Source organism: Anser brachyrhynchus (assembly GCF_964034855.1).
Source record: "Anser brachyrhynchus genome assembly, chromosome: 5".
NCBI lineage: Eukaryota > Metazoa > Chordata > Aves > Anseriformes > Anatidae > Anser > Anser brachyrhynchus.
The window spans coordinates 39,224,773-39,251,566 of record NC_137699.1 but is presented as its reverse complement, the minus strand read 5'-3'; the positions used below and the strand labels follow the sequence as shown (position 1 = coordinate 39,251,566).

At 39.5% G+C, this 26,794-nt stretch overlaps 1 protein-coding gene across 6 annotated transcripts in view; it reads left to right on the top strand.

Moving 5' to 3' along the window:
- The window catches only part of LRP5 (LDL receptor related protein 5), a 161,716-nt gene extending 136,326 nt beyond the window's left edge, over positions 1-25,390 (top strand). For all 6 annotated transcript variants that reach the window (XM_080593163.1, XM_080593167.1, XM_080593166.1 and 3 more), the window contains 11 exons: positions 1,725-1,927; positions 4,088-4,299; positions 6,280-6,470; positions 11,795-12,004; positions 14,008-14,133; positions 16,037-16,273; positions 16,988-17,098; positions 18,579-18,815; positions 21,255-21,394; positions 24,209-24,306; positions 24,939-25,390. In XM_080593163.1, coding sequence (XP_080449289.1) covers positions 1,725-1,927; positions 4,088-4,299; positions 6,280-6,470; positions 11,795-12,004; positions 14,008-14,133; positions 16,037-16,273; positions 16,988-17,098; positions 18,579-18,815; positions 21,255-21,394; positions 24,209-24,306; positions 24,939-25,200 — 2,027 coding nt within the window. In that variant the 3' untranslated portion in view covers positions 25,201-25,390. The remainder of the gene's footprint in view (positions 1-1,724; positions 1,928-4,087; positions 4,300-6,279; positions 6,471-11,794; positions 12,005-14,007; positions 14,134-16,036; positions 16,274-16,987; positions 17,099-18,578; positions 18,816-21,254; positions 21,395-24,208; positions 24,307-24,938) is intronic.
- The last annotated feature ends 1,404 nt before the right edge of the window (positions 25,391-26,794 follow it).

Below are 26,794 nucleotides of genomic sequence, written 5' to 3'. Positions count from 1 at the left end.
GACAATCTGTGCCCCTTACATCATACACTTTATGTCATGCTTGGGTCCAACAATATCCAATACATCCCCATTAACCACCATCTTCCGTTCTGTCCTATAATTTTCATACATAGATATTACTCCCTGAGTCTACAGGCTTCCCACGTAAAGATGTCCATAAAATGTCCAATTAGTTCATTTAGCAAATGACTTGGGTTCTGTGTGTTAAGGTGGTCACTCAGGACAGGAGAAAGTGTTGTGTGGAGTTCTTGGACGTCAAAACCAGATCATCTCAGGTCACTGCTGCATTTGCGCTGCTTCTTTGAGGCTTGTTTGAGTGGTTCCTGCTATAATAGTTCCTGTAACATGCAACTCAAATCGTGAGTTGCAACCATTTAAAGGTATATATAATCTCCATCCTTGGTCTGTTTGGACCAGGGTATAGGGCTTAACATTGCAATGTACTCCTGCCCTTGCCCCTTTTCTGGCATGGATTTATGCATGGGTAGAGGTGGAGCTGTTCCTGTATGGTCTTGTTCATGGGCTGCAATCCCTTGAGGGGCACATTTCCTGCATCATTGTCTTATCCACAGCCACTTTGAGGTGATCTAGGATGGCCTTATCCATGGCCACAGATGCTTTGAGGTATACCTGCACCAGTGTGGGCTTACCCATGTCCACAAAAGCTTTGGGGTGCACCTGCCTCACTCGTGGATTTATCCATGGTTCACAGTCCCTCTGACTCAAATTCACCCTGGAATTCCAGCCTGTCCAGTACAGCAGCACGGGAACAGCAGCAGTTTCCTGGCTGCCTGTCAGCCCAGGCGCATGGCTGCTGCTGTTATCAAAATGTTCCCAAGCACAGCAAAGTAAGATGATAAGGACTGCAGCAAACAGCAAAAGCAAAAAGCAACTCACTACCAAGCACTCCAATACACAGTAAGCAAGCAAGTCCTGTGGCAAGCACAGCAGCCTGCCAATTAGCAGCTAAACAGCTATAAGAACTAAAAAATTCAGTCTAGGATACTCCACTCAAATTTATCTCAAACCCTTCAAGCCCCCTTGTTGGGTACCAGAAAGGACTGTTGTGGGTTAATCCCAGTAAGCAGTTAAGCACCCTGCAGCTGCTTGCTCATTCCCCATTATGGGATGGGGAAGAGAATGGAAGGGTAAGGGTGAGAAAACTCTTTGGTTGAAATGAAAACAGTTTAACAGGCAAAGCAAAAGCAGTTCATGCAAGCTATTCCAGCCTAAACCAGTATGAAAGGGAAGGGGTAGTACAAATCCATTTCAAAGGTTCTGGCTTTAAAGGTAATCTGAAATATGAGGACAGAATGTGGAGTTTTATGTTCATCTTTGTGACACGGATTAGGGATGAAGATTTGTATTTAAAGTCTTAGAAATAAGAGCACTGTCAAGTCTGGTCCTACTTGTTTTGCTGAAAGTGCTTTCCAGGTGATTCAAGTGTGTGATTGAAGCTTTCCCAGTCTTTAACTAAGTGTATAGGTGGGTGGAAGAGAAATTCTTTTCGTCTTAAATGTTGTTGAAGTCAACAAAGATAGCACCCAAAAAACAGCTTTCTTTTTAGTCTGAAGAGCAGCACGCACATGCACTTGGAGTTTGTGGAAGTTTATGCGTAGTTATGTAAGTTTAACTAGGTAAAAGGATAATGTAGGAAAACCTGTGCAACTTTGTATTTCTCAATATTGCTGGTGTTACTTATACTCTTTTTTGACTTGTTTCAGCCCCTACCAGTTTCCTGTTGTTTAGTCAGAAGTCTGCAATCAGCCGAATGATACCAGATGATCAGCAAAGTCCAGATATCATCCTGCCTATGCATGGTCTAAGGAACGTGAAGGCTATTGATTATGATCCCTTAGATAAATTGATCTACTGGGTAGATGGACGTCAGAATATTATAAAAAGAGCTAAAGATGATGGCACTCAGGCAAGTTTACATGGTGTATATACTTTTTTTGGGGGGGGGGGGGGGGGGGGTGTCTGTCTTTGCACTTTATGCTTGACTTTCCCCTCCTGTCCCCTGCACCAGGGAATCACCAGTTTAAACTTTACTCTTGCTAGCACTTATTCATGTATGTTCTGTTTATATGTAAAGATTACTGAAGGTTTGTTGGTTTTTTTTTTTTAGGATTGTGATTTTAAGTTATATACAAAGTGTAATAGTCTATGTATATCATATGTACCTGAAACAATGAGCCTTAGAATCCTAAAATCATTAGGGTTGGAAAAGACCTCCAAGATGATCTGGTCCAACTGTCCCCCTACCACTATCACCCCCTAAACCATGCCCTAAGCACCATGTCCAACTTCCCTTTAACACCCCCAGGGACGGTGACTCCACCACCTCCCTGGGCAACTCGTTCCAATGCTGGACTGCTCTTTCTGAGAAGAAATTCCTCCTAATTTCCAACCTGACTGTGAACCCTTAAACTGTGATATTAAGCTAAGGGTGGGCAATGAAGTAAGGCAGGCTCACTATCTCTGAATTATACTAGAGACAGAAATTGTATTCTAAAATCAATATTGTGCATGACAGTTGTGTGATCATATTGTCATCATTGTAAAGCTGTCACAAAATGAAAACTCACACAGCTATCCAAGCTGTAGTTAAAACCCTTATTGAATGTAAAGCTGACTGTTGTGTCAGATAGGGGTAGACTTATGTGCATACACAATTGTTTTACTGAATTAGGTGCATAAATGTTTTTCTTTGCTAGTTATTCATACAACAGTGGAAAGAAATGTGCTGTTCTTCTGGGCAGTGTTATGCATTAATATTGCTTAACTCCCAGGACAGAATAACAGATTCTTTAAAAGCTGTAGTTCGAATAAGAATACAAAAGGAAATGGAGAATGGGTGAGGTATATTTTCTTAGCTTTGGGCAGTCATATCTAAACAATGTAATGTGTTTTCAGTGGAACTGAGTTGGTCTTTTCATGTGCCTGGGGAATCAGTGATCTTACAGTGCCCTTTAAAGAAAAAGATGGTTTTATTTTTTGGCAATTTCTTTTAAGATTGGAAGAGGTATCTTAGGATAAGCAGCTAGCTGGGTTGTGGATGAATTTTCAAGGAGTGTTTCTTTTGCTCTTTTGGATTGTGCTAGGTGCTAATTGTTGCAGTCTAGCTTCTCTTTGGTACTCGCTAGGTGCAAATTGCAATGGAGATTTGTCTGCTCTGTGTTTTCCACTACCTTGGCCACACAGCTTTGAAGATGCAGATCCCCTGCAAATTTTGACTTTCCAATTTTCACTAACTATTTTTACTGAATTTTGCTAACTCTTGTTTTTTTGCAAACAATGCACGTGACATACTTGGGTAACATTATCGTTGATTTCCAGATAAGAATTATTTCTTTATATTTCTGGGCACACTGACAAGAAAAGATAGGGATAAAGATTTAAATAAAAAGAAAACATTACATCACTCTGTAGAACTTGGTGGCTTAAAAGCAAATTATGGAAATATATTGTAACTTTCTCAAGTAATTCTGTTTTGAGTAATTCATTTCGCTTAAGTTGAGTGTGGAATAGTGTATTCATCTTTCTTGACCCATACAACCTTTTTTGCTGCTGTTTTTGTTTTTGGATTGAGAGTACCATATCAGGATACTTTAAAGAAGACACCGCTTTCCCGTGACCACTCTGATGTGACCAAAACCAGTCACCTTTGAAAACTACTTTGATGCTGGGAGTCTTGCCAGTGGTATTAGTATCCCAATGGCATTGGGATTAGCAGTACACTAGTGGAGCCTCTGTAATGTCAAACTGAAAGGTTATTTTCCTTTTGGGACTTCTTATATGCTCCAGTACTCTTGAGTGGCTGAGGGAGCTGGAGTTATTTAGCCTGGAGGAAAGGAGGCTCAGGGGAGACCTTACTGTATTCTACAATTACCTTACAGATTTTATGTAGATATTTTCCCTCTAATCTACAGTTTGAATCAAATGTATTTTGTTGCATTTGTTGTACTTGCTTCCTTGTGGTTTTAGGTATTTCTGGACATTTCACATAAATAAACCGTGCTTTTTGTGCAATCAGAGTTCATACAGAACAGTTATTAGAAGTCATTCCCTATATGTTGTCTTGCAGCCTTTTACTGTCATGAGTGCTCCAAACCAAAGCCAGAATCCCGAGAAGCAGCCACATGACCTCAGCATTGATATATACAGCCATACCTTATACTGGACCTGTGAGGCCACAAATTCAGTCAATGTCCACAGACTGAACGGCGAGTCAATTGGGATGGTGCTGCGAGGAGATCACGACAAGCCCAGAGCCATTGTGGTGAATGCAGAGCGAGGGTGAGATTCCTTTCTGTTCTTCACACAGAGCACATCTGGGATATGTCAGCTGTGTGCAGATCTTGTGATGCATCTGTGTATTTTAAAAATGAGAAATTTTGCATATTTAATCACTCAGGTTATAGGTGATTGATAGCTTGATTCTGGGTTTTAAAGGTATCCAACTTTCTCTTCCTGTTCTTTCCTTTTCTGCCTCCTCTGGTGTGCCAACTTAGATGTTCACACAGCTGTGTGGTAGGTTACAGTGGGAAACTAAGCCGGGTGGGGAAAGCACAACAAAACACAACAAAACAACCTTATTCTGTTCACTGTGTGAGTGCACAGGCAACAACCTCACCACTAAATCCAGAAAAAACAGGAACTGCTATAAACTGTGTTTATAGCAGCTGATGATCCACCTCATAAATGTTCAATTATCATAAAACAAATGTTTCTAGAAAAAAAAGGGATCTTTCATATGGTATAACTACTCCTGCTAATGTAATAGTATAAAGGTTGAAAAAAAAATCAAAATAACCTTACATTCTAGACATTTTAAAGTCAATTCTGTCTTGATGTGTATCTCAAAAAATGCTGAAATGAATTAAGACAGGTAAAGGTAGTGCAGTGACTTCCCACAGGAAGAAAATTTGTAGTTTTGCTGTAAAGCAGTTCTGTTTAGATTCAGCAGACCACATCTCCACTTCAGGTGGCTGGTAACTTTATACTTAGAGGTCAAAGATGGCCCTTTTGCTGTTCTTTCTAATAAGTTAGATGCTTAAACCCCAGTTTACTCTTAGGTGGCTTTGATATGTGTTTGGCAGATGTTGGATGACAATATTCCATAACTGTGTGGATACAATAGTACTCAGAGACCCTATGTGGAACATTTGTGGGACTGTTACGTTGTACAGTGCTCACTGCACGGGTCAAAAGCTGCTGTGGGAACAGGGGGATTAGAGAAAAGATTCTAATCTGATTGGGACTAACTCATTTGGACATAGTTTGTATTTATAAAAGCTTTCCTGCATTCTCCGTTAAAATGGGAGTTTGGGTTTGTTGATCACTAAAACACTTGACTTTTCAAGTCAGATTTTAAAATGAATTAAAGATAAACCTGCTTTTAAATTAAAAGAAGTGAAAATGGGAGAAAGACAATGTAGAAGAACACTGTGACTACCTGGGAGGGCTGAATCAGTGATCTGTTCACTGTCCTGCCTAGTTCCAGAAATCCTTCCCTCCAGCTCTCCCTTGGCTTGCTTGTTCTCACTGCTGCATCTCCTTGTTTATGCCATCAGGAAAGCCTGTGCAGCAGTGAATCTGCCCAAGTTATTTATTACTGAAGAAATGGTAGATTTTTCCCTGAGGGAGTTCTTAGTTCACCATGTGGATGCGCAAACCATTTTTTAATTATGCAGGGGAGAGCAGAAACTGCTCCTGTTTGCAGCTGAGCTGGCTTAGGCAGAGATAAAGTGTTTGTGGAACTATGTCATAAGGAACACAACATTCTCGGTTGTTCTTTCTTCTGTGATCTTTGTTCCTCTTAAGTTTAGTAGGAACTTATACTTGCTGAGAAGAAAGGAACCCCAGAAAGGAGGTAATTGTGTTGGTTTTTTTTGTTTGTTTGTTTTTTTGTCAGAAAGAAGGTGAGGAGAGCTTTACCCAAGGACAATTGCAGAAAGTTTTCTGTACTAGCCTCTTACAATCCCTACCTCCACTGCAGGAATATTGCAGGGCAGCAGTGCTGAATGCTGAAGCATTTTATGGCCTGGTGTATTCAGGAGAAATGCAGTTACTTTTAGGCTGTCTCAATATGCCGTTTAGCAAATGTTGGAGCTTCTGCAGCAGCGTAGATCTGGATCTTTGCAGTTGGGAGCAATAGTCACCAGTCATCCCTGTGTAAACCATCCCCACTTACAACTGAGAACCTGTGTGCAAAGGTGAGCTGCTTCCCTTGACTTCTGAAGCTTTTAGTTAATCAGCTGGTGGCTTTGTTCTCAGGTATATGTACTTCACCAATATGCAAGAGCGAGCTCCCAAGATTGAGCGTGCAGCCCTCGATGGCACAGAGAGAGAAGTGCTTTTTACCACTGGGTTGATCCGCCCCGTAGCGCTGGTGATTGACAACAAACTTGGAAAGCTTTTCTGGGTGGATGCAGATCTGAAGCGCATCGAAAGCTGTGACTTGTCAGGTATGTGGTATGCAGTTAAACATTTGGAGCAGCGTGTGTGATGTATAGGACATCATTCCCTCTTTGATACTGACCCCAGTAACTTCTTCCACAGTTGCCAGTTCTGTGCAGGCAGGCACAGCTAACAATTGTTGGTGGGCTTCTGTCTTTGATGTGATTGGAATAAATGTGTCTGTAATGACTGCCACCCTCCAAGAGGGACGTTTGATTTTTGATACGTTCTGAAAGCAACTCTTGGAAGATCAGATTTAAATAGGTGTTGCCAGTCATGGCACCACTAAATCACTCCTGCTTTTTATTTTCTTGTGGCTTGAAAAGTTTGCGTGACTCTTCAATATTTTTTTTCTCTGGAGGTTACAGCCTACTAAATCAAGGTAACTAGAAGAACAAATGGAAGGGGTAGCAACTTTTTTCTAAGAAGGATGATAAGGCAGCTCAGCTGGAACACCAGTGTTGTAAAACAGTGAAGGGATGTCAATTCATTGCACTTTCTCCATATTAGTAAAATAAGGCATTACTCCACATCTATAGCAGTAGCACCACATGCTTCTTATAGAGCACTGTTCATCACTGAATTCTTAAAGCAGTTGGCAGTGCTGAAAAATGGAGAAATGTGCAGTATAGCACAGAGTCTATAGCACAAGACACAATGTCTGTGTCTTGTCACTTGTGATTCATTCTCTCTTCCTTTGTGTGAAGAAATTAAACTCCTAAAGGAAGTACAGAGAGAAGTGAATGAGTGTCAGGGAGTAGAAGCTGGGTTGTTCTAGTGATTGGCAGCTGCCATAAAAAGCTGAGCCTCCAATTTTTGGTGGACTTTCTCTTAATCACATGTAGTCACATCCCTTCCCTTGTGAGGCAATGAACTAAAATAGGTGAAAATTGTTCATTTTTTTACAAGAATGGGAGGGAGAGAAGAGGTACCAAGGAAGACTGAGAGGAAGTTTGATGGCCTTGGAGAGGGGAAATGCACCTGTGAGAAGTTAATGAGCTGAGGAGAGGGCCAGTAACTGGTGCTGCTATAGATTAAAAAGATGACCCCCACGTAACAGAAAGCCATATTACTTAATGAAACTGTAGCATGCAGTGGACCTAGCTGTGGCTTTTACATGTATGTACATAAGCATGCCTTTTTTCACCTTGGATTTAACATGCATGCAAGGCTGAATCACAGCTAGCAGGCAAGGAGGATCACAGGAGGTGGGTGTTTCTTGCTGGAGATGAGCTGAGTCCTTGCATGGTACAGCATAAAAGGCAGAAGCAGTCTGTACATTACTGTTTTAGATCTAAGTCTTGAATAAATAAGACCAGACAAAAGGACTTTGGTAAAGTGATATATGAGTAAATTAGCAGCTAGGCCATCACACTCTGGTAGTTTGTATCGTGGTCGTAATTTCCTTTGTATGTGGTATACATTCCTCCTTTTGGTGACGTAGAAACTCCATATAAGCATGAGTTTGAATCCTGGATCTGTATTTTAATCCATTTATTTATTTATAGAGAAAACTAAGCTTTCTCTGGTTAATATTGAAACAAAGCTTTTAATGCACATTTATTTGATGGGGTCACAACTGAAGAATCAAACCCTAAAGGCAAGATAAAGGGGAGGAAAGCTACAGGACTAAAGGAAAGCAATAACTGGAAGCCATGTATCATGTAGCCAGAGAACTGTGGTTGTGTTTGATCCAGCTAAAGCTCACTGTAATTTGATCCATTGAGCTGTTTTGTAGTTGTTGGTTTTTTTTAGAAGTTAACATTTTTATTTTCAAGTATTTTGTATATTTTGCAGTCTTATATCACAACTTCAGAAAAAAAATGACAGCCAAAGTTATGTTGGGTTGAATTAGTTCCTCTAAAAAGTAATTCTTGAGCTGTCACTTTTAAATGGTCATACACTAGAAATCCTTTTGCTAGCATAAATTGAGGCTGCTGAAAAAAATGGACCCAAGTTGTATGTAGTGTCCTTCCTGCCAATTAGACAGTTCCAAACAATCTTATTCCCTCACAGACTTGAGGAGATTACATGTTTCTGGAGGTTTCTGAAGCTTTCCCTACACCCGGATAGTTAATAGCAGCCTGCTAAATGCTTGGGTGACCAATGTTCAACTTATTAACTTAACTTTCAGAGAGGGATGAAAGAACTACAAACCTGTCCATAGAGCGAACACTTTTATTTGTGAAGTTGTTGGATTTTTCAGCTGGAGCTATTGATGCTTTTCAGACATTCATAAAACATCTGCAAATGACTTGGCTGCCATATCAGTCAATTAAAAAGTAGCATTTTATATTATTGTTGAAGTGACTGGAAAAATCTATAAAAATGCTTTAATTTCAAATAGACTTCAAATACAGCAATTGGTGTCCTTCCACCTTAAAGTTATTTACATTTAAGTATTAATTTCAATCTTGAAAAGACTACACATCTGTTTCATTTTGGTAACTAAAGTACTTAATTACTACGGAAATTCAACACTTGTAACATGTTTTCTTTACCATTTGTTAAGTATATCTGCTGAAAATATCTTTCTATTCACTCTGTTTTTCATTATATTCGATCCTCTAAACAACAATGTAATGGTGTCATCCAGGGCTATCTGTGCTCTTTGCCTCTCCTTTTAGAATTACTATTTGGACTGTCATTTACTTAAGACCAAATCCAGCATAATTCAGCATAAATCAATCACCGTCTCCAGAGCTATCTCCAGAGCTTCCCAAATCACCAATGTTCAGCTTTTTATAGAGGAGGGAGGAAAAAGATGATGCTTGAAGGTATATCCCAAAAACCATTAAATGTAGCCTGTTTGGGAGGCTGTTCAAAGAGGCTAGGGTTGTAGCAGGACTGCGAGCTTGCGAGTGTCACCAGACACCTCGTGTCTTCACAGTTTTAGGATGGCCCCAGGATGCCAGCTTGCCTTTTATTTCTAAATGGATGTGACCAACTTAGCACTTAAAAAACATGAAAACTAAAGGAGGTTTTCATCATATCAATTTGTAAATGAGGCTTTCCCATTCTTGATGTATTTTAAATACAGCTGAAACTTGTGCTTTTTCAAAGTTTTGACAAAAGAACAGTTATCGTTGATGGTCCAACATTGCTGAAGTTTGTAGGGACTAAGGGTGCTCATAGACTGCAGAGCAAATGAACAAAGTGCCCTGTGTTTTCTTCACTGTATACCTTCTTTTGTCAAAATGTTATTTTCACAGTATTTCTAATTTTTAAGATCTGTACATTTAGGAGAAGACAAAGGACGTGCCAGGAATTGCATTGCTTGAGAGTAGCACTAAGGGTCTGATTTAGTGAAACCAGTGCAAGTGCGTCTGTTCTGTTCTACGTATGTCCTTACAAGAGTAAAATCCAGTGGAAGCGTGTACAATAATAGATGCATCAGATTACAACTAGGACTGTGCTATCATACACACTTCCTGAGTGTTCCTTCTGAAAATGAAACAAAACAGGTGTCTTGGTCATCGGTTTGAAAGCAAAATATATTCAGGGATAAAGAACTAAAACCCTAACTGCAAGTACAAGAATTTCTGACCTCTCTTTATTCTGTTTTCTTAATTTCATTTGGTTTATGCTGGGCAGTGTTCATCATGGCAGTCAGGCAAGAGTTGTGGGCAGTAAGTTTATGTGCAAAATTAATAGAATCTGTAATTGAAATAAATGTCATATTCTTATGCTTGGCTGAGCTCCACGTAATTTATGCAGCAAATTAGTTGAATCTAGTGCTCATTAGCATTTTTATTATGTATCCAGATTCAATAATCTCATTTTGAGTAGATATTTAAAACTTCCATTTTTTAAAAATGCAAGCAGGCATAAGACCTTTATTCCAAAATGAAACATCAGAGGTAGCACCAAGTTATAATTCTGTTTTGTATTCTTAATTTTTGAAATCAAATATGTCTGGTATACACTAAAAATGTTTTCTGTGAATTAATAGAATAATCTGGGACCTCTTGTTCACCCTAGGCAAGCATAACAAAAGCAACAATTAAATGCCACTAACTGTAGTGCAGCACATGATAGAAGACTGCAAGCAATTAAAATTAAAAGTAGTCAAAATTCATTTTTGTTTAACCTGATTTTTACACCTTGATTGAGACTTACTTTGTAGAGCAGTAAATCTGAACATTTGATGATGATCCTGTTTAAAAGCATCTCGAGTTACATTTCACTGTTGCTAAACATGGAACTTGGGTTTTCTGCTTGGTTACTAAAGAAAGAAAGAAATTGAAGAAAGAAGTATGCTTGTTGGAATATAAGGTGTTTTGGTTTTTTTTGTGTTCATTATCTCTGAGGATGTGATATAGCATATGACAGCATTTGAGTGCTCGATTCCTGTTTTGCATGATTACTGTGTGTTGTGTTTTATGAGAGGAATGGCAGTAAAGCTAATTACTTCTATTTCACTCTTGCTTGTACATTCCAACAAAGTTTACTGCTAGGTGTGTGAATGTATTGTTTAAAAAAAAAAAAAGTCCCAAGAGAGGAGGCCCCCCAAAACCCAGTGGGGTAGGGGGGAGAATTGCAAAAAGCAAGAACTCATAGGTTGAAATAAGGACATTTTAATAAGAACGAAAAAGGGAAAGCAAAATGATTAAAAATAATAAAAATAAACAAAACAAGCGATGCACAATGCGATTGCTTACTGCCTGCTGAATGATGCCCAGCCAGTCCCCAAGCAACGGCAGCCCCAGTTTGATGGTTGAGCATGATGCACATGGTATGGAATATCCCTTTGGCCAGTTTGGGTCAGCGGTGCTGGTTCCGTCCCCTTCCAGCTCCCTGTGCACCCCAGCCTCCTCCCTGGCAGGGCAGCATGAGAAGCCAAGAAGTCTCTGACTTAGTGTAAGCACTGCTCTGCAACAACTAAAACATGGGTGTGTAATCAACATATTTTCATCCTAAATCCAAAACATTCCAGCTACTATGAAGAAAATTAACTCTATACCAGCCAAAACCATAACAGAACTGCTCACAGTTATTTAAACAGAGCATGCCAATGTGAGGCTCTTCATGGCTGGCTGACGAGCCAAGGTACCCAAGGATGAGCTGTGCTTCATATTGGATCTGCTTGCCCGTGTAATAATTTGTTGCACTTACCTGAAATGAAACTGAAGGAGTACTGCCATGGTCTGCCAAGACAAATGGAGCCGTTAACTTAAGAGCTCCTTCTAAAATGAATGTACTGGAGCTGGTTTTAGAAACCCCCAAAATTGTCAGAGCATATTTCAAAATGTAGTGGTTTTTTTTGTTTGTTTGATTTGGTTTGGTTTTGTTGTTGTGGAAATGAATTAAACGTTGTTTCTGCTGATCTCAGGTGCTAACCGCGTGACCCTGGAGGACTCCAACATCCTTCAGCCGATGGGACTGACGGTGCTGGGGAATCACCTGTACTGGATTGATCGTCAGCAGCAGATGATTGAGAGAGTGGAGAAAACTAATGGGTACAAAAGGACTAGAATTCAAGGCCGAATCGCTCACCTAACAGGCATTCATGCTGTGGAAGAACTCGATATGGAGGAATTCTGTGAGTTTGTTTAAATATCTCTCTGTGACTCTTGGCCACTGTCTCTCAAATTCCTCATCCAGCTGCGTGTTTTAATAATATTGCCCTGTGGGCTTTAAGTTAAGACATGGAGCGCTTTCAACTTGGAGGGCTGGGACTCTAGAATAGAAAGATAAACAAGTTTCTCACTCTTGTCCTGAGGAGTCCTCCTGTTCAGCTAGACTGCAATTTCACAACACCTTAGTTAGCTGCTTTGTACAAGCTCACATGATACTGAATTCACTCTAAAAGCTGATTGGAATTATGGTTTTTATTTTTTTCTACATATATATATAAGTACAACCAAGTAACAGAGTTCAGAAAAACTTTAAAAAGAAAGGAGAGGATAGTACTTGCCTTTTCTTGAGGCATTTCAGACCCATTTGTAAAACGTTTGACTCAGCACAACTGATAACATGAAAGCCTCCAGTAAGGGAGGGGGAATTGGCGGGAAGCTCCTAAAACGAATTTCAGTGGATGTGGAATTTCTCTCCTATCAGAGGTGGAGCTGATCGCTTCTGAAAGGGGCCGCTGATGGTTGGACCTTATTTTTCTGGCCTGGTGCCTCAGTTCCAGTGCTCTGAGGGAGAGTGTAGAATCCCCTTGAAGCAGTCGCTCCTCAGGGTGGCAACCTGCAGCTCCTCCTGCTTTCACCAGGCCTGCTGAGAATGTAAAAGCACAAGGTGGGGGAAACAGAAAGCCTCTTTAGACTTTGTGACCTGTGATGAGTTGAACTTGTATGGTGACCCTGGATTAATCTGTAAAGGGTACCTGGGGGACATTCGTGTTTAAAAAAAAAAAAAAAAGAACTTTATATCAATGTGTTTTTTAAAATGTCTATTTTTTTATGGCAAGAGTAGTATTTATTCAGAGATGCACTGAAGCAAATCACTTTTTACATCTGAACTCTATCCAATATAGGTGACTTCTGTTACAAGGGAGTAAAAATACATGTGCATGTGTGCATGCCCACACAAGTATACGTGTGCACTTTTTCTGCTAGCAGAAAACCTGCTAACCTGTGCCTCACACAGTAATGTTTCCATCACTGTGTTAAACTGATTAATTTTTTAAGGGTGAAAGCAGACCACTGAGAAGCCTGAACAGATGGAAGACAACTTTGGCACAGAAATTATGATATTTATACCATTTCTTCCCTGTGGAAATTCTTGGTCCTCACTAGTAGTAAAGAATGCATTGTTCGGTGGCATCACGAGTAACAGAGGCTCCTGCTCCACAGATCACTCCAGCAGATGCTCGGCACACTTAGGACATGAGATAAGCAGGCAGGAGGCTGGTTCTGTTCTCACTCAGCTGGGCTGGGGTCTTCAGACAGTGACTTCACCTCTCTGTGCCTGTTTCTCATCCAACTAATATTAATTTAGTTTGATTGCATTAGAAGCTCTTGGGTACTCGGTGCTTTTGAATAACTGATTTGGGAACACAGCCATGTGTCTTCTGGCAAGTGTGTGTTCTCACTGCAGTTTTGTGAGTAACAGGGAAGTGGTGAGGGCTTGTTGGGGGGAACAGGAGCTGAGTGGTAGGGCTGGATATTAAGAGGTCTCTGAAATTAGAGGAGAATTCCTGAGGGTTTTGGGGAGGCTGGCATTCTGAAGTAATATATGTTAATTCTTGATGCCTGACTACCTTAGAAGTACAGATGGGGTATGTAGGTACATCTTAAATGTGACCTTCTCAAATCTGCTTTCTCACTTCTCTTCACCTGAGCTCCCAAATTCATTTTAGAAGTCCTTTAAAGGTTTCCATATCACTCTGTCTGGGAGAAATGTAGTCCTCGTGTAGTAGTAAATCAGCTTTTGAGCACAGACCTGAAAAATCCTGCAATTATCTTCCTATGAATTTTAGTGAAATGTTATTTACTAAAAACAGAAGTGCTTTATGAGTGGTTTTGTGAGCTTGCCTTAGCTAGTAGTTAGGATTTTTTTTTAATACTGTCTAATATTCCTTTCTGTATGTTTCTGCAGCTGCACATCCATGCTCCCGTGACAATGGTGGATGTTCGCACATCTGCATTGCCAAAGGGGATGGGACTCCAAGATGTTCATGTCCAGAGCACCTTGTGCTTCTACAGAATCTCTTAACTTGTGGAGGTGAGTTATGTAAACTTCTTAGCAGAACTGTTAAACTTTAAAAGTAAAAAATAATAATAATAAAAAAAAAAAGATGGGGTTTGAGGAGATGTAATCTTAGAACCATCAGAAAATTGGTCTTGACTATGTCACAAGCTGATGCACTGATAGGTCTTGAGAACTCTCTTTCTGGAATAAGATATTTTAAAAAATAACTAAATGAATGAAGTCAGAGTGACCAAAATCAGTTGGTAACTGATGCAAGAAACTTGTCCACCAGGATATTTGTGACTTTTATGTGCTATAAAATTATATGGATTTTCTGCAGGAGGTTGCACTCGAATCCAGAATGTGAATTTACAGTGTTTTCTTAGACGTGATATGTCGCATTATGTCTTAAATGTGACCTTTGATTTTCTGCTAGCTTTTTTCTGCTTAAGTTTTTGGACGTGTGACTTTTCATTGCGTGCAGAATACTTGTGTTAGACCTTAAAATAGTTGCATCTTCCACTGAGATTTTCTTATGGTTGTATGATGTGACAGCTTTGTGCTATAAACAACTGCTTATGACATGATGTTGAATCAACCGACGATAACCTAGTAGCAGAAACTGTGCATGTGATTCCCACACCACTACAGTCTTTCAAATGAATTTGGCCTGATAACATGAAACACTGTCCTGTCTAGTTAATGAGAGAGAGGCAAAAAACTCAGTTGTAATCCTTTTTAATTAAGGTAGCTCTTGTCTTTCCATGTGGTAGACTTTCCCTTTAGACTTTGATCTCCCGGTCCCAGGATTTTTGAAAATTGTTACCTTACTCTTGTAGAGAGTAAATAGGGAAAAATTATTTATTTAAAATGGGGAAAAAATATTTATTTTTTGGGTGGTATCCCATGTTTAATCATCTGTCTCTTTTGGTTGTCTTGGCTTTTTTATGTACTCATTTTGCTGTGGATTTCATTCTTCTGGCTGAGCTCTGATCTCCCGTGGGACAGTCCTTTCTATTATAAACTGTTTTCTTTCCCATGACCACAACATGCTATGTGGTTTCAGAGTAGTGGCAGTTACATCTGCAGGAGGGAAAATAAAACAATCTACTTATATTTGTTGCTGTGCTTTTTTTAAAAAACAAAAAACATGGCCTATGGGAGATTATATCCCACTACTTTATCTCCTATAAATGTAAAAATTAAGGGGCCTTCCTTTCAGTCTCTGGTTTTCGTTTGTTTGTTTGTTTGTTTTTATTCTAATCCTTCTGTAAGCCTGCAATGGCTTTTTGATCTATCTGGTCTGCAGTAGTAGCAGCCCATAGCAAGTGTTTCCAAACAGATTTGTAGCTATTTTGACTGGAGAATATTTGTCCATGTACCCTCGTGAACACTCCTGTCAAGCTTTTAAACGCAAGCTTGTGCCTGCCAAATGAAGCCATAATGCAGCAAATCATAGAATCATATGTGGCTCTTGATTCAGACAGAACTAGTAATCTGGCTGTTGAATTATCCGAACAGAATGTTCCTATCAAAATTAATTCAAGAACTACCTTGATGTGTATATATGGGATCTTTATCTTACCTACAGCTGCCAGGTCACTGGTTGTATTTGCAGTCCTCAGTATTGCTACACCAAATAATCATAACGCAGAAACTTAGAAATCATAAGGTTTTGAAAAAATCAAGCACATTTGGATTTTTACTTGCATTTGTGTTTTTCAAGCTCTTGATTATACTTCGTCTCATTCTTGAACATTTCTCCTTAATGAAGGAGGATAGCAGCACTTCAAAAATAGCTTGCATTTTTACAGAAGAACTTCAGTGAAGGCATAAGCATGGTTTTCTCCATCTGTGGAAGAAGTCCATCTCATTTTACACTGTCAAAAGAGCTAAAACTGAATGCACACATGTGCTTTGTTTTCTCTTTCTCCAGAACCTCCAACTTGTTCCCCAGACCAATTTACCTGTGCAACTGGAGAAATCGACTGTATCCCAATGGCATGGCGATGTGATGGATTTCCAGAGTGCGATGACCAGAGTGATGAAGATAGTTGCCCCATATGCTCTGCATCCCAGTTCCAGTGTGAGAAAGGACAATGTATTGATGCACATCTGCGGTGTAATGGAGAAATTGACTGCCAAGATAAATCTGATGAAGTGGATTGTGATAGTAAGATTCATTTTCCTTACCTCTTGGCTCTAACATAAGCACCTATTTGGGATTCTAACTATTCCTGATGTACATTTATGATTTTTAGTTTCAAATGGGGAAAAAAAGCGTTACCCATAAGCCTAGCTAAGCTATCAAATGATTCTGTTTTCCTCTATACAATGAACCTTCCAGGGGTGCTGGTTACTGGCTCTCATAAGAACTCTCTTTACTGATCATTCAATATGCTTTAACATCACAGAGATTCCAAAGTTAATTAACACGTCCTTTTTACTGAAATGGAGGCTTCTGTATATAGATAAGAAGTTTAACAGTTAGCCGAGTAAGAGTTGATAGGGTGCCATAAGATAGCATAGAGTATATAAGGTTTGATAATATATTGAGTTACTACATTTTTTAAATGGCAGATGATCAGTTACACTTTGTTAATTATTGTAAAAGATCCTTGCTGATTTATTCCCAGTTTTGCCCCAACGGGACCAAATTGACAAAGGATGTGGTGTTACTTGGATCAGAATTTTATTTTAGTCCCACTGAGTAGGATGTGTAAGAAGAAGGAGGAATCAGAGAAATTCAGACTTGCATTTTACCTACTGCAGCAAAGCAGGTGTTCTGGTGCCTCCCTGTTTGTATTTGTGGCTTGACATATCTCACGTTTTGGTTTTCTTAAGGTGCTGCCATGCAAGAAATGATTAATCTTTTCTTTCTGTGCAGCACTTTGTCTGCCCAATCAGTTCCGATGTGCCAGTGGCCAGTGCATCCTCCTGAAGCAACAGTGTGACTCCTTTCCAGATTGCATCGATGGATCTGATGAGCTCATTTGTGGTGAGATGTCTTTGCTTCAGATTCAAGAGCTCTGTTTTCAGGCGTAATACCTTGCAACCATATGCAGAGCCTCAGGCTCTGCGTAGGAATATTCCTTCAGGGAAACCCAGTGAGTCTTTCCAACTCCTGTTGGAAATTTCAGACTGAACACGTTTCTTTTCATTCTCCAGTGTCTTTCATTTACCTGACAGCCCTCACCCAGTTCCCTGGATATTGTAAAGCCACTTTTTTTGTTGTGCGTGTGTGTGCACATGCGCTTGGCAAACTTTTGTGCTGCCAAGTTAATGCAGCTGTTTCCTGTTTGCACATTGGATCCAGTCCTACAATTAGGTCTTAACTGATCTAAATGAGTCTTTTTGCAGACATAAGACTGTCTCTTCTGGACACTTTGTGACACAGCGCATTTTGTGGTTTCGTGCTTGACAGAGGGAAAGAGGTCAAGTAGATAATAAAAATGATTGCTACTTTCAGGATAAGGATCTTGCATTTAAAAAAAGCTAGAATTGAGAATTTTGTGCATTAAATTAGCTAATTTGGGAATGTTTTAATTTTGTTTTCGCTTTTTTTCTGGTATCATATCTGAACTAATCTGCCTATTTAAAGGTTACGTCCTCAGCTGACATAAAAGCTGCTACGCACTAATAAGTACAACAGAAATGAATTCTTGTTGAGCTGTTAAAAGTTTGATAGATCTTTGTATTTCCTTTATCTTCCTTCTCAAATTTCAGTTCTTTTGCATTTCTTTCAACTGAAAGGCAAGAATTTGGGAATAATTTGGAATGTGTTGCCCATAGTCAATGGGAGATAAGGTATAAAACTCATCTCAAATACTGCAGCACTTTTTATTATGTAACACTAGGCTGTATATGAGGAAAAGAAATAAAAAGTAGAAAGTATTAAAGATATTTTGAGTTGTGCTTTTCCTCCAGTTTTTAAGGTTCCTTTTAGAAAACAAGTTACTTAGTGACATTTTAGGAAGGAAAAGTATTCTGTTTAAGGGATATTTTAGGTAGGAAGAGATCCATCGTAGCTTTCCCCACCAGTGAGGACTCTTTTTTTTTTTTTTTTAATGGTATTGCTAGTCCAAATGACTTTTGGGAGACCAGATTCCTCTATGGATAAGGAATTAATGTTTATGAGTGTCCTATATCTTTAACAGATTTTGAAGGTGGGGAGTAAAGAAAACTCTGTGGGCTGTTATTGTATCAAGATGATAAGGAATCCTGTTACAAGAAGAATTGCTAGACAGAAAGGAGAGTAGCTTGCTATGACTTCTTTAAGTACATGGAGGGTAAGGAAAGGCATGGTGTCTTGTGTGTTAAATCAGAATAGATAAAGTTATGCCTGAGTTTGGTGCAGAGACTTTCAAAGACACTGTGTGAATGACTGGGAGCTGACTGATGTGCTGCACATGCTCCAGGACAGCATCGTATGTACTGCCATGTTTAATAACCTCCTTGTTTTTTCCTTCTCTTTCCAGAAAAAACAAAGCCAGCCTCAGATGAACCACAACCCCACAGCAGTGCCATCGGTCCTGTCATCGGGATAATACTGTCCCTATTTGTCATGGGAGGAATGTACTTTGTTTGCCAGCGAGTGGTGTGTCAGCGCTATGCTGGGCCCAATAGCCCCTTTCCACATGAGTATGTCAGTGGAACCCCTCACGTCCCTCTTAATTTTATTGCTCCAGGAAGTTCTCAGCATGGCACTTTTACTGGTAAGAACCCTAATGAGTATCATTACATTGTCTGGATATATTTTTTTACAGGTTTTGCAGGTTAAGAGTCCTAGAGGCAGGGATTTCAAAGAGCAGAAATGGTGTTGTTGATCTGCTCTTGTGGTTTTGGTGTAAATCTGTGATTTGGATGAGATTTGCAAGAACTACTAGATGCAGTTCACTAGGGACCTAGAAAATCATAGATTTTCAAATACATTTTTTTCCCTAGACTGCATGTACACATTTATCTAAAAAGATAGAAACTATAAAAATATTTTGACTGTGAAAACATCCCCTTTAACTTTCTGGTGTATGTAATGGAGTCTGCGTTTTGCATAATACTTCTTACTTGAGGCCTGCAAAACACTATGAAGAGTAGTGAACCATGCACAGTATTGGAAACTTAAGAATGCTTTGTGCCATTCAAGGTCTCAGTGAGAGCTCTGTTCTGTTCTTTGTGACTTGTACTCCGATGTCCTTGTTTCTGTCCTGTACATTCAAAGGTCTTCACACAGCTTTCCCCTGTGTGCTCAGGGTGGATAAGTTCTTTCGCAGTGGAAAGAAACAGAGAAAAGAAGTGAAGAAGCTTAGGCTAATGTAATACATAAAAGCAGGGGCTAAACATCCCTCCCCAAAGTTAAAACAACAAATGTGGAAGAACATAAGCAGTCTGGGTGTGGTTTTGCAGTCTGGCTGCTCAGTGCCTGAAATGTAATGAAAACATCCCCTCTGGTTTAGTCCATCTCTGAGATAAATTTCCTGTTTGTTTTGGACAAAGTATTTATATTCTCTCTGTGTCTCAGTCCTCCATCTGTAAAACAGCAAAACTTCTCTACCTTGAAAAGTAATCAAAACACCAATCCAGAGACTTGTATGCAGATATTAAGATGAGATTGAAGGACTTAAAAAGGCTGGGATATTCAGCTAATAGATAACAGCCCAGAGTAAACCCTTAAGTGATGTATTTTGGATGATTTTGCAAATGTAAAATATACTGTTCATAGAGGAAATAATAAATTCCTAGCTGAGAAGTAATATTTCTTATTCAGAAAGCTGTAAAGTAAATGGTCACCTGTAAACCTACCAGACAGTGTCAGAATGCAAGAAATCCATATTTCAGAGTTCTTAGAGTCTGTTTTTCCTGTCAGCTGAAAATCAGATAAATGATAAACTGAAAAATGACCAGTGAAAAGATGTGTCATTTCTTCATATAAACAAGATTTTGAGATGTGCTAACTGTTGGTTTCGTCTAGCCATGATTTTGAAGACAACCAGATACTCTTTCTTGCTTTTTAATGACTGTGCTCAGCTGTTCCTGTTTAAACTATGCTTTTATGGTTATCAAGAGGTTTTGTGGTAGGAAATAAAATTTGAGGATGAAATCATTGCAGGTGAAATCTTTGCAGTGGTGTTCTGAATTGGACTTCGTATAAAAGCTTTTTTAATTAAAGAAAGTATTAGTGGTTTTTAATCTGTAGCACTGTGGGTGCTGATCTAAGCTGTCGTTCTGATCCCTGTTCATATTTGTTGGGTTTATTTCCTAATCCTGCTGCCATAGATTTTTCTCTGTATTGTTGCGACAAATTACAACAGCTGAAAAATCTTACCATTGATGTTAATTCTAAAGAGAAGACATAATTTATTAATAGCATGGCATTTCAAAAAAGCTAAGTGGCCATAAATGATGCTCACAAACGGTCACTCTGCTTGTAATGTATATGTCCCAAGTCTCAAAAATTTCTGAAAACTTCCAAACTAAACTCTTTCATTAGCACTGGATATTCTGACAGGAAGAAGCTGAAAATCTATTGCCTGATTTAAGTGCATCACGGAATTAAACAGATTGGAGGATGTTTTCTTCCCCTTTTCCTGTCACTCAGATTTCCTTCCTTTTTCTTCTGTTGATTTTCAGTTTAAGCAGTTATTATTTTTTTTCAGTAAGAATAATTATTTTTTGCTCTTGTTCATGAATTTGCAGTTGAATTTCTTTGGATGGAAATGAAAAAAAATGAAAACTTTGTAGGTCTCTACCTTGTTTCTCTTGGGCAATGTATAATGTTTTGGGTTTTTTTGTTTTGATTGTTTTTTGCGAATGCATGAGTTTGTTTAATTGGAAAATTTCTTAATTAACGATTTTGTGGAAAGTTTGGATCAACTGTTCTAGAGATTCCTTCCTCAGCAGACGGTGATAGTTGTTTGTGAGGAGTTCGCTGCTGCAGAGACACAATAGGTGGTCTGGGGATGAGATGTTTTCTTTACATAATATAAAACTGAAAATATGTTGTTCCTTGTGATCCTGAAGTTTTTATATAAAAGATCATTCCAAAAGTGACAACCAAGTTGAATGGGTTTGCCAAGCTGTGGACTTGTTTTCTGTTTTGCATCGGTAGATGAAGTTGTGGTTTACCTAACCTTGCTTTTGTCTCTGTTTCACTGCAGGCATCTCTTGTGGAAAGTCTATGATTAGCTCCATGAGCCTCATGGGAGGAAGCAGTGGTGCCCCCTTGTATGACAGAAATCACGTTACTGGAGCTTCTTCTAGTAGCTCATCCAGCACTAAAGCCACTTTCTACCCTCAGGTGTGTCTTGAAAATATAGATGTGAATTAGATCCACTTCTCAAGAAAACAAAGATGAAAATTTTTCCTACTACATAGGAAGTTAATAACAGTTGTTCTTGGGTGGTACTGTTTATGAAAAATACAGGCAGAGTCCAACACCTGCTCAACTTCACAAAAGGGTTTTGTTGTATTTCACCAAGGTTACACAATGCTGTATGATGTCTAAAATGTTTCGTTATTAGAGTGATACTCAGTTGGGATGTTCCTGGGCACTTCTGTTCTTCTGTCTTGACTCCCTTGGAGATACTTTGCACCTCTTTTGCTCTGTGTGAACTCTGATGTCAGTGCCCCAATGACATTTTGTGCTGTATAATACAGCAGGCACACATGGAATGAAAAGACAAGGAGTAGAATGAAAATGCATAAGAAATAAGCTCAGCGTGCTCTTTACCTGAAGTGTTGATTATTGATTCAAAGAACCAAGTGTTCACACTGGGAGAAAATCCTGGTACTAGAAGAGGTGGTTATATTAGTGTTTTTTTAGCTATAACTTAACCTGTTTCTGGCTTTTAACTGTTGGAAGTGACAGAATTTTAGTCCCCAAATCAATTTCTTGAGTTCAAAGATGTACAGTATGAATGGAAAAGAAGCTCTAAGAATATATAGGAGAGATCAAAGTTTACTCATTGCCAGTATTTGGTCATATGACATTTTCCTTAGTGCTTTTGAGCAGGAAATTCATTCACTTTTGTTTGCACAAGCTTGTAATATTAATCTTCTAGCTACTGAGGTGGTTTTTCATTAGTGTTTAATTGGGAGCCTACATGTTGTGTGGGTGTATGTGCCTTTGTGTTTACATGTAAACTGTTATATTACATATGGACATTTTGATTGATAGTGTTTTGCCTAGTGACAAGCATGTTCTCTCCCCTTTAAGAAGGGTAAAGATGGAGGAGAGACGACTGTGAGCTTATTAATTGAAAAGGTAAAATTGGTTAGACTTATTTTCTACATTACCTTCTCACTGAAGCCAAGCTAGTCATGGCTAGCAGATACTGGAATTCAGCGGGCCTCCTAATTTAGTTTGTCTCATGCTTCACCAGCATCTCTGAAACTTCCTGAACAATTTCATGCTAGTACATGGTTGTTGTGTCAGTGCCACACTAAAAAGGATGAATAGAAAAAATGTAGGTGGATTTATTTAAAAGAAAAAATCTTAAATCTTGAAAGACAAAAGTAGCCCAAAAGCTGATCCCGGCTCTGCCATTATATAGTATCTACATTTGTCCCAGACTCTTCCATTAGGCTGCTGGCCTAAACTAACCTGATTGCTACTGGGAATTCTTCTTCCATCCTTTCAGTTCAGGGCTTTGTGAGCCAGGACTTTCAGGGACAATATCAGCCTTTTGTTTAGGAAAGGTGGGGTGCCAGATTCTTATACAGAGGCTGTTGTGAGGGCTTTGCTACTGCTGATCCAAATGTTTTGGTCAGTTCTACCTGGTAACTAATTACCTAGCTTCACATTAACAACAAAAACAAGTGGTCTGAGCATCTAGATGTTTTGGCTTCCCCTTACTGCCCAATATTTGTTTAATACACCTTAGTAGCACTGATGGATAGTCTGATACAGACTAGGGAAGAATTGGCAATTATGCCAGTTTATATATCTGAGAACCTGGCCACAGGCATCCTGGCTGACACTTTTTGCTGTATTTTATTTGAATGTGGAGTGGTGTTGATGCAGGTCAGGATAGATCAAGAGGATTCAGAAGTAGAGTTCTGGAAGAGATTCTTGGGGCAATTAGTTATCATCCCCCACAGCTGGCAATGTGTGGTATTCAAGCTTGTCTGCCTTCACATGAAGTCTGGATGCAGGGCTTGACATTATTAGTCACATTATCAGTATTATTGTGGGTGCTGATGAGCTCAGCTCAATGGCCAGGAGTCATTTTGATAGACACCGCACAGTGAAGACCTAAAGGATGATCTCTACTTCAATGATCTTACAGTATTACTATGAGAGAAGGACAGAGGCTGAGGAAGGATGCTGTCACAGTTACTGTGGCAGGCTGTAGCTCAGCAGAATGCCCTAGAGAGGCTGCTCAGAAGATGCTCACAACAGTAGCAAGGCCTTGCCATCAGCAGCGATGCAATGGTTTTCTGCATTGGAAGGGATGAAGCACTCTCCGTAGTTTTAGGCCACTGTCCTGCTGGTCATGTCACAGGTTCTGCTTCCTGCTAGAGGGGTAAGAACCCTAAAGGGGTTATATTTATCCTGAATCATAACAAGCTGTTGATAACCCTTAATCTATGAAAACAATCATGTACATGCACATACAGGCTAGGGCAGGCTGTAACTATTTCTTAGCTCCTAGGCTCTTTGCATTGTGAACTGTGCCAAACTGGGCCTCCTGACCCTGCTATTGTATGGTGGTAAGTTTAAGACCTGGGGGTGGAACAGACTTTATTTCCTATTAGCATTTGCTGAGGATGATGTCAGTCCTTACGTCCAAGGAACTGCACTGACATTCAGAAAAATTGGGTCCAGTTTCCAGCTTTACGTCAGCTTTCCAGCAGCACAATGAGCGTAGCAAGGAAGGAAATTCCCTTTACCACGAGAACACAGAAGACCTGCAGTGTACCTAAGCCCAGAGTAATCTCTCACAGTGAACTTAGGTGACCTTTAAAAAAAAATGCATTAATCTACCCAAACAGCAAGGAGAGGAAAGTAAAATAAGGTAGAGTGACCTGTTGAAGACATGAGTAGTATTTTCAAAATAAATAGAGTTGTATAATGAACTCAAACTTATATATTGCTTTTTATTTTTCCTAGATCTTGAACCCACCTCCGTCCCCGGCTACTGATCGCTCCCTGTATAATGCAGAGATGTTTTATTCCTCAAACATTCCTTCAACCACGAGATCTTACAGGTACAGCTCAGATAAAAAGACTTGATAAATTTTCGTTGACCTGTCCTTTAGTTTTGGATCTTAAGCAAAATGTTCTTGTTTGTACATTGTTGGGTTTTTTTTGAACAAGGTAAAAATGCCACCTTTCCCTCTGCTCATAAATGACCATTCAAATTGAGATTATGCCAGCTGTGACCTTAAACAATGGATTCGCATCTTTTTTTGACATAACAGGGTTTAACACCTTTCAACACAGTGTTGCTGATTAAGAATAAAACATGTGCAATGTATATATTGCTTAGTTATGGTGCCTTAGCATCCTGTGTAGAGAATTCTGGTGTTTTCTGTTAAAACTCTGGTGGGTTGACCTATTTGTTAGTGACTGGACTAAATGGTCACGGTGGTCTTCTCTGGCTGTCCAGATCTATAGATCCATCTGGTCAGGGACTGTCATAATGCTCTGCTGGCTGTGGGTGACTGTGCCATTCAAATTTAGCACAGTTCAAGTACTTCTTGTTGGTTTCTATCAAAGCCAGAGTTATGTGCATACAGGATGAATAAAGAGCTCTCTTGACTGGGAACACAAATTCTTTTTCAATCTCTGTTTTCCTTTTCCCCAAACTACAACTAATGCCTGTGCATTTTCTTTGCAGGCCTTACCTTATACGAGGGATAGCTCCACCCACAACCCCATGCAGCACAGATGTGTGTGACAGTGACTATACTACCAGCCGATGGAAGGCCAACAAATACTATATAGATTTAAATTCAGACTCAGACCCTTATCCCCCTCCACCCACACCTCGCAGCCAGTATATGTCGGCAGAAGAAAGTTGCCCTCCGTCTCCTGCCACAGAACGAAGCTATTTTCACCTCTACCCCCCTCCACCCTCTCCTTGTACAGACTCCTCATGACCTCAACAGAAGGAACTTTTCCTGTAAATATTTTTAAATATGAACAGATTTAAAATATATATTTTATGATTTAAAGTTAAATAGGGGTGGGAATTTTTTTTTAAAATGTGAATAAAAATGGGTGGGAGGGATGGGGCTGTGAAAATTGTACAGAGGAAGAATATTTATAAAATTGATTTTTTTAACTTAATTTCCATTCTTTTGTGCCATATTTGCCTTTTGAAATCATGGAACTGACTTAATCTCCAAAGGACTGGGGGGTGGGTGGGGGATGTTGAGCTTTTTTGGATTTTGTCACCTTTTTATACGCAAAATGTGTGTAATTATTTTTACTAATGTGAAAAAAGAAAGTTAAGTGGCTTGTGGGAGGAGAACACTAAAGAAAGACTAATACTCTTGGAGAAGACATGCTTAAATAGAATTGTTTGTCAGTATCTCATCCCTTCTCCACCACTGGGACAAAACGTGCAAAGAGTACCACTGTCAGATGCTCCTATTTCAAGTGAGCTGAATGCTTCCGAGCAGAACTTGTATATGGAGACTTGGATTTTGAACCTCGCTCTCCATTTGCTCAGCACTGAACTAAAAGAACCCTTCTTTTAGCCAAACCTTCCAGCTTAATTATGCCCCCAGTTGTGTCCTAACTCATGCCAACAGTGCATGTTGCCAGTTCTGGAACTGATTCTAGCTAGAAATATATCCAGCCCCAAAAAGCTTATTTTAGCTCCAGTCAGTTCCCCACTTTGAATGCGTGGTAGTAGAAGCAGTTATACTGACCTGTCACAGAGATCAAGGGGCTCTTGACATAGCTTTTCAGCAGAGAGAAATGCCTGATGAGCTGCAGCTTTGCTCAGACTCGCCATTTTAATGGTGATGAAACCAAGCTCCTTCATCCTTTTCTAGCAGCCACTTCATTGTGAGGCTTTGGTGACTTGTGTGAGAAGGAGCTGTGATAGTCAGCTGCTTCTCAAAAACCAGTGGTACTTCAGTTTTTACCCAAAAGTCCAGTAATTCACTGTGCTGCATCTCTGAGGTGTTTACCTGTGTTGAACTGATCAAAGAATTGCTTCGTCTTTGATGTTCGTTTCACAAAGTGGGATGATATGGTGACCTGTGTTCATTTAAATGAGAAAGCTGTTGCTTATTAATCTGTGTTTGTAGAAAACGTTACCTGCCTAGCTCAAAAACAAAACGCCTGCCATTTGAACAATTTAGTCATGTCATCAAAATTTTCCACCAAATTAGTTCAGGTTTAGAAACATAAAAAGCACAGGAATTAGAGAAGACATACTTCTGATTCTCTTAAAATAATAATAATAAAACAACAAACTCCTGTATCCTCAGGACACCACGATCATTGAAGTGCTCATGCTTCCAGCTCCTACCAAAAAACCCCTTTGTGAATGGGGGGCTAGAATCCGTGCCTTTTACAATATCGGAGATTTTTTTCTGCTTTGATTCTTCTCTTGCTGTAACAACAAGGATTGGGTATTGCATGTCACTCACAAATCCAGCTCTGATGATGATAAAATCCAGCTCTGATGATGACAATGTGAGTGCCTACCTGGACATCTGAGGGAAGATCTGAATATGC